At 40.5% G+C, this 15,762-nt stretch overlaps 1 protein-coding gene across 1 annotated transcript in view; it reads right to left on the bottom strand.

Moving 5' to 3' along the window:
* Nucleotides 1-14,196, bottom strand: part of dnase1l4.1 (deoxyribonuclease 1 like 4, tandem duplicate 1) — a 73,366-nt gene extending 59,170 nt beyond the window's left edge. The window contains exons 1-3 of the mRNA XM_072280850.1: nucleotides 14,090-14,196; nucleotides 4,601-4,738; nucleotides 407-495 (exon numbers count right to left, since the gene is read on the bottom strand). Of these exons, the coding sequence (XP_072136951.1) occupies nucleotides 407-495; nucleotides 4,601-4,687 (176 nt within the window). The 5' untranslated portion in view covers nucleotides 4,688-4,738; nucleotides 14,090-14,196. The remainder of the gene's footprint in view (nucleotides 1-406; nucleotides 496-4,600; nucleotides 4,739-14,089) is intronic.
* Nucleotides 14,197-15,762: the final 1,566 nt, after the last annotated feature.

Genomic DNA, 15,762 nt, shown 5'->3' with positions numbered 1-15,762 from the left:
GCCGAGATGGCCTGTTTCCGTGCTGTAATTGTTATATGTTTATATGGTTAACATACCAACCCACTCTTTTTCCCCACAGTTGAATTATTATGACACTACTGCAATGTAGCAGTTAACGCAGCACTATTACAGCTCAGGGTGCGGAGTTTGGAGTTTAATTCCGGCATTCCAAACATAAGGTTTGTATGTTCTTCCTATGTTCGTGTGAGTGTGGGTTTCCTCCAAGTGCTCTAGTTTCATCCCACAGTTTAAAGGTTTACTCATTAGGTGGTTAGTTAGACATTGTAAATTGATCCATGGTTAGGCTAGGATTGATAGGTGGGTTGCTGGGCGGCACGGCTCGTTGGATTGGAAGGGCCTGTTCTGCAGTGTCTGAGTAAGTTAGTAAGAAATAGTCATGACTTACTTATTGAGCTCCTCCTGCAGCTGTTCGGCAACTTCTTCAGACTTGTCTCTGTATTCCATTATTAAAATGATGTCATAACGTAAAAGAATCTATTTAAATATAGCATAGCATGTTGTTATCATGTTAACTTGGTCTGACACAACCTTACAGCTCTTAAAGACTCATTGGTTAATAGGAACAACCCAATTCCAAGGCTTGAAGTCTCTACCTTGGTTGGGGAGGAAACATTAAAAACCTTTTATATTCTGTAAAAACATTATACATTAAATATTTTCATATTTTTATGGGAAAGTTCAGAAGGTGGGCTCTCCCCAGCAAAATGAGGCTCTTTGAACAACCCAGAATTTAATTCTAGCCTAATCACAGGGCAATTTACAATGACCATTTAACCTACTAAACACTACCTCTTTGGACTGTGGGAGAGAATTGGAGCACCTGGAGAAAACACTCATTCCACAGGGAGGACCTACAAATTTCTTACAAATGACATTGGAATTGAACTCTTAGCTCCTTATCAATTAATTAATCTGATTGATTATAAAGCTCTTGGAGTTGGAATATGAGTTATTTCAAAATACATATTATAGATCTCTGGACACAAAAGTTTTACAGTAAGTTATTGAGAGCCTCTAAAATGAGCTAATCCCATTTGAACTGAGTCACACTAGCTCTATAATATTACACAATAACCACCTGTCTGCTGAATATCTGTTAAGAACATATTGTACAGTTAATTATTGTTACCTACCAAGATACAGTGCATATCCTTTATACAAATCAATTAATTAGATAGTGAACAGAGAATGAAAATCTGTCTGAGTGTTGTCATAACAACAACCTTTACTCAATGTTGACAAGACCAAGGAGCTGATTATTAACTTCAGGAGAAGAAAACCGAAGGTTCATGAGCCAGTCCTCATCAGGGAATCAAAGGTGGAGAGGGTTAGTTACCAACTGTAAATTCTTTGGTGTTATTATTTGGAGGACCTGTCCTGGGCCCTGTAAGTAGGTACAATTATGAAAAAAGCATAGCAGTGCCTCAACCTCCTTAAGAGTTTGTGGAGATTCGGCATGAATTAAAAATTTTGACTAACATATATAGAAGTGTAGTGGAGAGTACATTGACAAGCTGCATCACAGCCTGATATGGAAATACCAATGCAGTTGAAAGGAAAATCCTACAAAATGTAGTGGATATGGCCTGACCCATCGTGAGTAAAGCCCTCCCAACCATTGAGCACTTCTACATGAAACACTGTCACAGGAAAGCAGCATCCATTGTCAGGGACTCCCACCACCCAAGAAATGCTCTCTTCTCACTGCTGCTGTCAGGAAGGAGGTACAGGAGCCTCAGTATTCACACCACCAAGTTCAGGAGCAGTTATTACCCCTCAACCATCAGGCTCTTGAACCAAAGGGAATAACTTCACTCGACATCACTTGCCCCATCATTGAAATGTTCCCACAACCAATCGATTCACATTCAAGGACTCTTCATCTCATATCCTTGATATTTATTGCTTATTTATTTATTATCATTATTTCTTTCTTATTTTATTTGCACAGTTTATTGTTTTCTGCACTCTGGTTGAACATTCAAGCTGGCCAGTCTTTCATTGATTTAGTTATGGTTATTATTCTATGGATTTATGGAGTATGCTCACAAGAAAAAGAATCTCAGGGATGTATATGTTGACATATACAGTATGTAGTTTGATAATAAATCTACCTTGAACTTTGAGCTAGAAGAAGCTAAAACTATAACAATGCTGAATAGAAGTTACTAAAAAAAGTGCAGTGCGTATAAACAATAAAGTGTCAAATCATAGCCAGATAGATTGTGAGGCCAATGGTCCATCTTATTGTTCAGGAGTCTGATAGCAGTGAGACAGAAGCTGACTACAGGCTGGTGGTATGTGCTTTTAGGCTTTTGTATCTTCTGCCTGAAGGGAAAGGAGAGAAGAGAGAGTGTCTATGATGGGTGAGCTATTTGATTATGTGGTCTGCTTTGTTAAAGCAGAAGGATGTATAACAGAGTCCATAGAGGGGAGGCTGGTTCCTTTGAACTACTGAGCTGTACCCAGAATCCCTCTACAATTTCTTGTGGTCATGTGCAGAGCATTGCCATACCAAACCATTATGCATCCAGACAGAGTGTTTTCTATGGTGCATTGACAAGAGATGACAGAGACATGTTGAATTTATTTAGCCTCTGGAGGAAGCAGAGACACAGCTGAGCTCTTGTGACCATGACATCTGTGACATCAGCATGGATGGACCAGGACAGACTCTTGGTGTTCTTCACACCAAGGAACTTGAAGCTCTCAACCCTCTCAACCTCAACAGTGTTGCTGTGCGATGCTGAGATGAATAGTTCTGCCAAATATGCGTCAATCTCTGAATCCTTTCCCCTCCAAGGAAACCTGCTGTGGGAACTAGTTACGGCATCAATTAATTTGGACCATCTTCAGGCATTATATGCAAAGACATAGAGAACTTAAACAGAGATGGGTGTATGGGCAGCATGCAATGAGATGCATATTGCAGGGTAGCTTGAAGAGGGAACATTTGGAGCAATTTCAAATAGTGAGAAGAAAGCAACCAAGACCATGCAGAGACCGTTGTCCGCTCTATAGTCAAATGAAGAAAAGGAGTCAACTGACTGCTTTCTCCAGACCTACTGTTCCAGATGAGCTGATATTAAAAACAACACGCAAAACACTGGAGTAACTCAGTAATTCAGTCAGTATCTATGGTGTGCTTTAAACCAGTTGGTATTTATTTATTTATTTTGAGATTCAGTGCAAAATAAGCTCCTACTGTTCTTCAAGCCGCGCCAGCCAACACCATTCTAACCATAGAACAATTTAAAGTGATCAATTAATTTACTGACTGATACATCTTTGGACAGTGGGAGGAAACAGGAGCACCCAAAGGAAACCCACACATTCCACAAGGAGGACATAAGGACTTCTTACAGATGACGTCAGAACTAAACTCTGAACTCCAATGCTCCTGAGCTGTAACAGCATCACAATAATCTTTATGTCTCAGAGCACATTGCTGTTTGTTATGTAAACAGCATTTATAGTGCTTTTACATTTTAAATACAAGGTGATATTTATGTATTTATGCATGTTTTATTCCATATCTGTTCATCTAACCTTATTTTGAATACAGTAATTCTTCTGTTTATTTGTTGAATGTTGTCATTTTTTTTTATTGCATGTCACATCAATAACCACAATAATTTCCTGATACGTGCACAGTACTGCAAATTCTCGAATGGAATCGGAATTGGAATCAGGTTTATAATCACCAGCATGTGTCATGAAGTTTGTTAACTTAGCAGCTGCTGGTCAATGCAATACATTATATAGATTAACAAGAAGAAGAAAATAAATAAGTAGATCAATGACAATATACGTACATTGAATAGATCAAAAATCATGCAAAAAGCAGAAATAATATATACTAAAAAAGCGAGGTAGTGTTCACAGATTCAATGTCCATTGAGGAATCATATGGCAGAGGGGAAGAAGCTGTTCCTGAATCGCTGAGTGTGTGCCTTCAGGCTTCTGTATCTCCTACCTGATGGTAACAGTGAGAAAAGGGCATGCCCTGGGTGCTGGAGGTACTTAATAATGGATGCTGCCTTTCTGAGACACCGCTCCCTGAAGATGTCCTGGGTACTTTGCAGGTTAGCTAGTATCCAAGATGGAGCCAACTAAATTTACAACCCTCTGCAGCTTCCTTTGGTCCTGTGCCGTAGCCCCTCCATACCAGACAGTGATGCATCCTGTCAGAATGCTCTCCACAGTACATCTATAGAAGTTTTTGAGTGTTCTTGTTCACATACCAAATATCTTCAGACTCCTAATGAAGTCTAGCCATTGTCTTGCCCTTCCTTGTAACTGCATCGATATATTGGGACCAGGTTAGGTTCCTTCATCTTACCCTTGCTGAAGCCGACAATCAGCTTTTTTGTCTTACTGACGTTGAGTGCCAGGTTGTTGCTGTGACACCACTCCATTAGTTGGCATATCTCCCTCCTGTACACCCTCTCATCTCCATCTGAGATTCTATTAACAATGCTTGTATCATCAGCAAATTTATAGATGCACAATTTGGCTCACGTCTGTGGAGTGAAGTGGATAACCACAATTTACAACATCAAAATACACAAATGCTCACCTCAACGATATCTGAGACAATTTCCTGTTTGGAGATTTTAGCTTCCCCCAGTTGTTTGATATTAAATGCAGCAATCTTCATTTTCATTCAGAAGTTGGATCCGGGATTATAATGCAAGCCTGCTCTTCACAGTGATGGCTACAAAAGCAATAGATACAACAATAGACAATAGTCTAAAATTAACAAAACCAAACCCATTACTCTCAGTCTTCATTGTTGTCACAGATATATCCCCATCTACAAGTAATTCAGAGCCAGGGCTCAGAATGTGCATTTATGCTCCCTGATACTGGTTAGCAAAGAATAATCCTGGTTGGACTTAGGTTCGAGCTGTTATCTACATAGGATTAGTTGGCCTTGGCTAGTAAATCTATAATAGAGCCCCACCTTCAAATGAAAATTTGACCAAATGTCTTGCTCTAATCTTTATCTCTATGAAATATACGTTTGAACTCATAATCAATACTTAAATATGACATTGGAGCTGTGCTTAGCCTCACAGTCATAGGTATAAAGTGAGTAGAGCAGGGGACTAAGCACACAGCCTTGTGGTGCACCTGTGCTGATGGAGATTGTGGAGGAGATGTGGTTGCCAATCCAAACTGACTGGGATCTGCAAGTGAGGAATTCAAGGATGAGGTTACACAAGAATTAGTTAACACACATAAAAGTTGCTGGTGAACGCAGCAGGCCAGGCAGCATCTCTAGGAAGAGGTGCAGTCGACGTTTCAGGCCGAGAGCTGGCCTGCTTCCTGACGAAGGGTCTCGGCCTGAAACGTCGACTGCACCTCTTCCAAGAGATGCTGCCTGGCCTGCTCCTGACGAAGGGTCTCGGCCTGAAACGTCGACTGCACCTCTTCCTAGAGATGCTGCCTGGCCTGCTGCGTTCACCAGCAACTTTTATGTGTGTTGCTTGAATTTCCAGCATCTGCAGAATTCCTGTTGTTTACAAGAATTAGTTGTTTGTCTGTCTTGTTAGATGCGTCTTTCATTGATTCCATTGTGTTTCTTGTACTTACCTTGAATGCCTGCAATAAAATTAATCTCAGAGTTGTATATAGTGACATTTATGTACTTTCAATAGTATATCATACACATCAGCTAGCTCACAAATAATATTTGATCAGATGACATCCAGAAATGGCATTCTGAATAAGTAGAGTCTTTAGAAGATAAAGGTAACTCTTCCTCCTGACCACTGAATAAGAAATCAGATAATATTTTACCATCTGTCATTTCTGATAATCAGACTGGATTTATCAAAAATCGATATTCTCATTTTAATATTATTCAATGTTATCTATTCTCCTTCTAAGGAGATATCAGAATATGTGGTATCCCCAGACGCTAAGAAGGCTTTTGACAGAGTTGAATGGAATTATTTATTTAAAATTTTAGAGAAATTCAATTTTAGACCTGATTTCGTTCAATGGATTAAATTACTTCATTTAGCTCCCTCCGCCAGGAGTTATTACTAACTCTCAGAACTCCAACCCATTTAAGCTTCAGCATGGCACCAGACAAGGCAGTCCGTTGAGTCCTTTGCTTTTTGATCTGGCTTTAGAACACTTAGCCATAGCCTTTCGAGAATCTAATGATATTACTGGTATTTTAAGGAGAGGCACTACCCACAAAGTTTTGCTTTATGCTGATGATCTATTGCTCTATATTTCTAATGTTGAGACTTCGTTATCCCATGGGCTTCCTTTACTCTCCTGTTTTAGCCAGTTCTCAGGTTATAAACTGAATTTACGTAAGAGTGAACTTTTTCCTTTGAATAATTGGATATCAACTAATTCTAACCTTCCTTTTAAAATTGTAAGAAACCAATTTACTTACTTAGGTATAACAATTACTAAAAATTATAAGTGCTTATTTAAAGAAAATTTTCTTACCATATTGAATTATGTAAAAAGGACACTATCAAATTGGTCGCATCTTTCGTTATCATTGATTGGTCGAATTAATTCTATTAAAATGAATATTTTACCTAAATTTACATATCTTTTTCAGGCATTACCTGTTTTTATCCCTAAATCTATTTTTGATTCTCTTGATTCTATTATATCATCCTATAAATGGAAAAAGAAGCGTTCTAAACGAAACAAAATTCATCTTCAGAAAGCTAAAAAGAATGGAGGGCTAGCTTTACCAAACTTTAGGTTTTATTACTGGGCAGTTAATATACGTAAACTTACATTTTGGTTATATTACATTAATCGTGAGGATTGTCCGATGTGGATTTCTTTAGAAGTTAACTCTGTTAATAAATTTTTAATTATTTCTCTTCTTGGATCCTCACTTCCTTTATCCCTGAGTAAGTTAACTGACAATTTGGTAGTTAAACACACTATGAGAATTTGGGTACAATTTCGAAAATACTTTGGTTTATTGAGATTTTCTCTTTCAAGTCCCATTTTTTCTAATTATTTTTTTAAATCTCCTATGATAGATGTGGCTTTTAAAGAATGGGATAGATTAGGTATTAAATGCTTCCAGGACTTGTTTGTGGAGGGAAGATTCCTTTCGTTTGAGCAACTGTCAGTGAAATATAGCTTACCCAAAACTCACTTTCTTCAATTCCTACAAATAAGAGACTTTTTACGGTCTCAAATATGTACATTTCCTAAAAGTCCTGATAAGAATCTACTAGACGTAATTTTTAATTTTAAACCTTTTTATAATGGATCTATATCTAATATTTATAATATGTTGCTGGGAATGAGAAGTGTTCCTTTAGATAAAATTAAAAATCTTTGGGAACAAGACTTACAGACTTTAATTTCTGAGGAAACTTGGAATGAAATTTTAAAATTGGTTAACACTTCATCGTTATGCGCTCACCACTCTCGCCTACAATTTAAAGTGGTCTATAGGGCCCATATGACCAAGGATAAGTTGTCTCGCTTTTATCTGGATATATCTCCTTATTGTGATAAATGTAATAATGGAGAAGCTTCACTCATTCATATGTTTTGGACATGCCCAAGTCTTAAAAAATATTGGAAAGAAGTATTTCAAACCTTCTCGGTGCTTTTTAAAATAAAATTTTAGCCTAATCCTTTGACCGCTTTATTTGGTATTGTTGGAGGAAAGGATATTATTTTGGAGAAATCTGATTTGCACATTTTGGCTTTATTTCTCTTATGGCTAGGAGGGCGCTCTTGCTTAAATGGAAAGATGCGGCCCCACCCACTCACGTTCAATGGCTGCGTGATGTGATGTCATGTTTAAACTTAGAGAAGACTTGGTGTTCAATTTCTGAATCTAATCAAGACTTTCAAACATTGTGGGGACCTTTTTTGAACTATTTTCAAAACCTTTGATTTGCCGTTAAAGCACAGATGATGGTCAACAATATACTTTTTTTTTCTTCTTTACTAATCAGCTTTGGTCTTGGTAGTGGGTTAGATTTTTTTTCTATAATAATAAACTTACTATATTTCAATATTATGAATTAATCAATTTGTATTAATATAGAGTAAGGAGTTTGTATGTGCGATACAGTATAATGTATTTGATATATTTCTTCTTTCTTGAACTCTATTCTCCTATGTGGAAAATTAATTTAAAAAATATTGAAAAAAAATCAGATAATGTTCAATGCAATAAGCTACTGTATCATATTATAAAACAAAGGACAAATTTTTGCAGGTGCTAGAAGTCTGAAATAAAAACCCTCTCTGCAGCACCTCAGTAGTGAATTCAGCAGTTGAAAAGGGGTGAAGTGGACTGGAATCTGACCACATCATTTCAGGCTTACATGATTGTCTAGGCATGAATGGCAATCTAAAGGAAACTGAGCTACACATGGCTGACAGCAGCCAGCTCCTCTCAGAACCATTGGTTAAGTCCCACTCAGTGGGTGCCATGGTAAAGTGGCGGTTAGCACAATGCCATTACAGCTCAGGGTGTCTGAGTTCGGAGTTCAATCCCTGCATCCTCTGTAGGGAAGCTGTACAACCCCTTCGTGGAATGTGTGGGTTTCCTCTGGGTGCTCCAGTTTCCTTCCACCGTCCAAAGACGTACTAGTTAGTACGTTAATTGGTCTTGGTAAGTTATAGCCTTGGATAGAAAACTAACAGAATAGCATTTGCTGATGATCAGGTAGTGACAGAAGTCATAGGCATCTGAAGGAAGCAAAGATTACAATATTCCGCTTTACCCATTTTTCCACAGGTAAGATGAACATAGAACTGAGCACCTGGAGAAAAGCCACACGTTCCACAGGACATACATACAGACTTCTTACAGTGAGGGCCAGGATCGAATTCCAAACTCTGACACCCCGAACTGCAATAGTATCGTGGTAACCGCTATGCTATTACGCTACGCTATGCACAGGTGAAATGAAAAATTTACTTGCTGCAACATCGCAGGCATATAGTATTACCTATTCACAAGAAAAAAATCATAAATTGAACATAAATTATACATAGTTTTTTAAGAAAGAACGCAATTAGAACAAAAATAAGGTCCATTATACTGCAAAGTTTTCAAGATGGTCAAAGGGTTTCTTTCCATATGGTAGTGTTTAGAGTTGTGACATGATGCCATTGTTTGAAGTTGAATAGCTCTTTTTAAATCTGCTTGTTTGAGCCCTTGTTTTTAAACTTGCTTGTGTGAGACTTTAAGTGTCTGTACCTCCTGCCAGATGGTAGCTGCAAGGAGATGTAATGGCTCAGGTGGTGAGATCTTTAAGGATAGATGATGTATTTTTGAGGCAGCTCCTCAGTAGATACCTCTGATGGTGGGGTAGGATCTGCCAGCGATGTATTGAGCTGAGTCCACAACTCTTGTGAAGTTTCTTTAGAGTTAAGTTTTTATTTGGATTGTCCTCTTCTGTACGTAACCCCAACCTCTGAACCTTACTTTCTATTGCAATGTGTCAACTTGTTTTCTTTTGGATAAGACAATTAACTTCATTAAAATATGTGAGCAGCAGGATATTCCTTGGGCTACTTTGTGCTAACCACAATTTACGCTGAAGTAGATACTCAAGTTGAAGGATAAGTATCATACCAGGTGATTTACAGTAAGTAGTTTTTCTCTCTGGATTCCCCACAGTTACAGGAGTGGAGATGAGATTCTGCGGACCCAGATGGCATGTTGTTTCCCAGGTGCCAGGGTCAGGCATGTCCTGGATTAGGATAGCAGCATTTTAAATGGGGAGGGTGAAGTAGGTACTCTCAAGACCGTAAAGAATGATACTATTAAGAAAGTCTTTGACTTCAAGTACCTCAGGTCAAGAATGATGAGTTCGGAGAAGGACATAAAGATTCGGGTGGTGCTGGCGTGGAGGGCTATGAACGACATGAAGGAAATCTGGAAGTCGAACTTAACCAGAGGGCTTAAAAAGAGGATCTTCATAACAGTCATAGAGTCCATTCACACATACAGATGCGAGATGTGGACCCTCACCAAGACTATGCGGAAGTCTCTAGATGGTTGCTATACACAAATGCTCCAGTTGGCTCTTGACATGGGTTGGCAACAACACATGACGAACATCGAGCTCTATGACGACCTACCAATGCTCACCACTAAAATCGAGGTGAGAAGACAGCAACTAGCAGGGCACTGTCTATGCTGCCCCAAGCTACCTGCCAGCCTAGTCATCCTGTGGGAGCCCAAGCATGGGAGGATGAACCCTGGGCGCCCTCCCAAAACAATGGTCAACACGCTCCTAGAAGACAGCGGCGTGGCTAATGTAGATGAACTGAACACACTGATGAGGGAGAGGGAGAAGTGGAGAGTCCGTCATCGTGCCCGATGCCAGTCCCTAGGCCTGAGTCGATGTTGTAGTAGTAGTAGTGATGTAGGTAGGAAAAGTAAGGAGATCCTGAAGAGAGATTTTAGGGAGCTAGACAGCAAGACAGTTGTGGATCTGCTCTGCCTCAGAGGGCAGTGGAGGCCAATTCTCTGCATGCTTTCAAGAAAGAGTTAGATAGAGCTCTTAAAGATAGTGGAGTCAAGGGATATGTGGAGAAGGCAGGAACTGGGTACTGATTGTGGATGATCAGCCATGATCACAGTGAATGGTGGTGCTGGCTCGAAGGGCCGAATGGCCTACTCCTGCACCTATTGTCTATTGTCTATAAAGCTGAAAAGCAGGACGTCCTGGGTGGTAATTTCTGGATTGCTGCCTGTGCCATGCGCTAGTGAGGGTAAGAATACAATAATTTGGCAGATGAACATGTGGGTGAGGAACTGGCACAGGGGTCAGGGGTTCAGATTTCTGTATCATTAGGATCTCTTCTGGGGGAGGTACTGTATGGCCTGTACAAAAGGGCCGGAATACACCTGAACCCTAGGGGGTCCAATATAGTTGTGGGCAAGTTTGCTAGAGCTGTTTGGGAGGTTTAAACTCATTTGGCAGGGGGATGAGAACCGGAGTGATAGGGCTGAAGGGGGTAATTATTTTACAAACAGAAACAATGTTTAGTGAGACAGGGTGCTGACAAGGAAAAATTGCAGTCAACAGGATGAGTTGCAATGTAAAATGGGGACAAAATCAAAAAGGGTGATGAATGCAGGACTGTTATGTGTGAATGGACACAGTATATGGAAATAAGGTAAATGAACTTGCAGCACAGTTACAGATTGGCAGTTTTGATGTTGTAGGCATCACTAATTGTAGCTGAAAGAAGAAAGTAGCTGGGAGCTTAACATCCAAGGATACACATTGTATCAAAAGGACAGGCAGGTAGGCAGAGGGAGTGGGGTGGCTCTGTTGGTAAAAAATGAATTCAAATCCTTAGAAAGAAGTGACTAAGGATTGGAAGGTGTTGAATCATTGTGGCTAGAGCTCGGAAACTGCAAGGGTAAAAAGACCCTGATGGGAGTTATATATAGACCTCCGAACAGTAGCAAAGATATGGTCTCCAAATTACAACAGGAGAGAGAAAATGCATGTCCAAAGGGCAATGTTACAATAGTCATGAGGGATTTCAGTATGCAGGTAAATTGGGAAAATCAGGTCCGCGCCGGATCCAAAAGAGAGAATTTGTGGAATGCGTAAGGGATAGCTTTTTAGAGTAGCTCATAGTTGAGCCCACCCGGGAATCAGCTATTCTGGATTCGATGTTGTGCAATGAACTGAAGTTGATTAGAGAACTTAAAGTAAAGGAATGCTTACAGGACAATGTTCATAATATGATAGAATTCACTCTGAAATTTGAGAAAGAGAAGCTAAAATCAGATATATTATTATTACAGTGGAGTACAGGAATTACATAGGCATGAAAGAGGAGATGGCCAAAATTGATTGGAAGAGAACACCAGCAGGGATGCAATAAATAGAGTTCCTGGGAGTAATTTGGAAGGCACAGGATAGATACATCCCAAAGAAGTATTCTAAAGGCAGAATGATGGAACCGTAGCTGACAAGCGAAGTCAAAGCCAACATAAAAGTGAAATTGGCTGATTGGCAGCAAAGAGTGGGAATAAATGGAGCCGGTTTTGGTTGGCTGCTGGTGAATAGTGGTGTTCCACAAGGGGTCGGTATGGGAAATGCTTCTTATTATGTTATATATCAATGATATGGATGATAGAATTGATGGCTTTGTGACCAAGTTTGCAGATGATACAAAGATAGGTGGAGAGGCAGGAAGTTTTGAGGAAGCAGAGAGGCTACAGAAGGACTTAGATAGATTAGGAGAATGGGCAAAGAAATGTCAGATGGAATACAGTGTTGGGAGGTGTATGGTCATACACTTTAGTAGAAAAAATAAAAGTGTAGACTATTTTATAAATGGAGAGAAAATTCAAAAATCTGATGTGCAAAGGGATTTAGGAATCCTTATGTAGGATTCCCTAAAGGTTAATTTGCAGGTTGAGGTAGTGGTGAGGAAGGCAAATGCAATGTTAGCATTCGTTACAAGAGGACTAGAATATGAAAGCAAGGATGTAATCTTGAGGCTTTATAAAGCACTGGTGATGCCTGACTTGGAGTAATGTAAGCATTTTTGGGTCCCTTATCTAAGAAGGGACATGCTGACATTAGAGGGGGTTCAAAGGAGGTTCACAAAAATGATTTCAGGATTGAAAAGATTATCATATGAGGAGTGTTAGATGGCTCTGGGCATATACTCACTGGAACTCAGAAGAATGAGGGGGGTAACTCATTGAAGCCTTTTGAATGTTGTAAGGCCTCGAAGAAATCGATATGGTGTGGATGTTTCCTGCAGTGGGGGAGTCTAGCATCAGAGGACACAAACTTGGAATAGAGAGACGTCCATTTAGAACAGAAATGAGAAGGAATTTTTTTAGCCAGAAAGTGGTGAATCTGTAGAACTTGTTGCCACAGGAGGCTTTGGAGGCCAAATCATTGGGTATATTTAAGGAAGAGGTTGATAGATTTTTGATTAATCAGGGCATGGACAGATACGGGGAGAAGGCAGGAGATTGGAGCTGAGGGAAATGGATCAGCCATGATAAAATGGCAGAGCCAACTGGATGGTCCAAATTACCTAATTCTACTCCTATATCTTATGGTCTTTGTTTGCTTCAGTTCGCAACAAGAGGAATACAAATTTTTTCTTGCTTTGTTCTGCATAAACATGGTTTATTGTAAAATGTTTCTCAGGCTATTTCTGTAAGTCATCTTATAAATTATTCACAGAACACGTTGTAGTGTGAGGCCATAAAAACAGAAGACACAGGAGCCATTTTAGGCTATTCAACCCATTGAGCCTGCTCCACCACTCCATCATAGCAGATTTATTATCCATCTCAACCCTTTGTTCCTGCCTTCTCCCTCTAATCTTAGATGCCCTGACTATCAAGAACTTATCAATCTCCGCTTTAAATATACCCAACGACTTGTCCTCCACACTATCTGTGGCAAAGAATTCCACAGGTTCACTAGCCTCTGACTAAAGGAATTGGTCTTCATCTCTGCTCTAGTTTGAGGCTGATATCTCTGGTCCTAGACTCGACCATTATAGGAAACATTCTCCCCATATACACTCTATATAGGGTTTTCAATATTTGATAGGTTTCAATGAGATTCCCCACCCCCATTCTTCTAAACTTCAGAAAATACAGGCCCAGAGCCATCAAATGCTCCTCATATATTAACCCTGTTATTCCCCTGAAGGATTGGACTTCAATCATACAATGATGTGTGTTTTTTCTGTGATCTGAAAACAAGATCTCAAAGTCTGATGAGCATCAGTGAAAAGGAGAAGTAGTTTCAAATTGAATTTATTTTCATGATTTTCTATTCTGCTGGGTTTCCCTATATTGTTGCCAGCTCTACAAGCTAGGGTTACAGAAGGCAGCAACTCTTCCGTTACATTAATAGCAAAGACAAAACTAGGACATGTCTTAGAGAGTTGTAGTGTCAGTGGTCTATACAGATTCACCTTCCTGAATGCAATTAAGTATAGAGTGAAATGAGTAGCTTCTCTTTTATAAAGTTCACTTTTAACTCGACTGTCAATACTAATTAATTAAGCAAGTGAATGAAATAAAATAATTACTTACCTGTCGCCTGCTGAATCTGCTCTGTGATCCTTTGATGAACGAGTTAAATTTGCATCGCACTTAACCAGACGTTGAAAGTTGTGGAGCCTGATGAATGACTCCTGTAGCTGGATTGAGGAAGTAACGGGCAATTTTTTTTTAATCTGTCTTCATGCTTAAGTAATATGGGCAAAGTTCGAAGAATTCAAATTCTGTGGCAATGTTTTACCTGTAACAACACACCTGATAGCTCTGGAACTTCTAATTTCAGTCACACAGGGTCCAAAGCGTCTACTCTCTGTATACCGATGACTGTGTCGCCACCCACAGCTCCAAACTGCAGATTAAATTTGCTGAAAACACTGCACTGATTGGCCTAATCTCAAATAATAATGAGGCAGCCTACAGAGAAGAAGTCTCTACCGTAGGAGGGTAGTGGTGGAACTGGTTCTCACACTTAATAACTTCTCTTTTGGCTCTTCCCACTTTCTTCAGACTAAGGGTGTAGCTATGGGAACTCGCATGGGACCCAGCTACACCTGCCTCTTCATTGGTTATGTGGAACAGTCTGTGCTCCAAACCTATTCTGGTACTGCTCCCCAATTTTTCCTTCGTTACATTGACGACTACATTGGTGCTGCTTCCTGCACCCATGCTGAGCTCGTCAATTCATCGACTTTACTTCAAACTTCCACCCAGCCCTCAAATTCACTTCCTCTATCTCGAACACTTCTCTTCCCTTTCTCGATGTCGTGGTCTCCATCTCTGGAGACAGACTGTCCACTAACTTCTTCTACAAGCCCACTGACTCTCATAACTACCTCGAATATACCTCTTCCCACCCCACCACATGCAAAAATGCCATTCCCTATTCCTAGTTCCTCCGTCTCTGCCACATCTGCTCAGAGGATGAGGCTTTCCATTCCAGGACATCTCAAATGTCTTCTTTCTTTAAGGATCGTGGTTTCCCTTCTGCCGTGATCAATGATGCCCTCACCTGCATCTCCTCCATTTCCCACACTTCGACCCTCACCCCATCCTCCCACCACCACAACAGGGACAGAGTTCCCCTCGTCCTCACCTACCACCCCACCGGCCTCTGGATCCAGCACACTATCCTCCGCAACTTCCGCCACCTTCAACAGGACCCCACCACTAAGCACATCTTTCCCTCTCCACCCCTCTCCGCTTTCCACAGGGATCGGTCTCTCCGCGACTCCATTATCCACATGTCCCTCCCCACGGATCTCCCACCTGGCACTTATCCCTGTAAGCGTAAGTGCTACACCTGTCCCTACACCTCCTCTCTTGCCACCACTCAGGCCCCCAAACAGTCCTTCCAGGTGAGGCAACACTTCACTTGTGAGTCTGTTGGGGTCATCTATTGCATCCGGTGCTCCCGGTGCGGCCTCCTCTACATCGGTGAAACCCGACGCAGATTGGGGACCGCTTCATCAAGCACCTCCACTCCGTCCGCCACAACAGACAGGATCTCCTGGTAGCCACCCACTTCAAATCTGCTTCCCATTCCCATTCAGATATGTCCATACATGGCCACCTCTGCTGCCATGATGAAGCTAAACTCAGATTGGAGGATCAACACCTCATATACTGTCTAGGTAGTCTCCAGCCCCTTGGTATGAACATAAAATTCTCCAACTTTCGGTAATTCCCTCTCCCTCCCTTCCTCTGTC

Source organism: Mobula birostris, chromosome 16 (genome assembly GCF_030028105.1).
Source record: "Mobula birostris isolate sMobBir1 chromosome 16, sMobBir1.hap1, whole genome shotgun sequence".
Taxonomy (NCBI): Eukaryota; Metazoa; Chordata; class Chondrichthyes; order Myliobatiformes; family Myliobatidae; genus Mobula; species Mobula birostris.
This window is presented reverse-complemented; position numbering and strand designations above follow the sequence as displayed.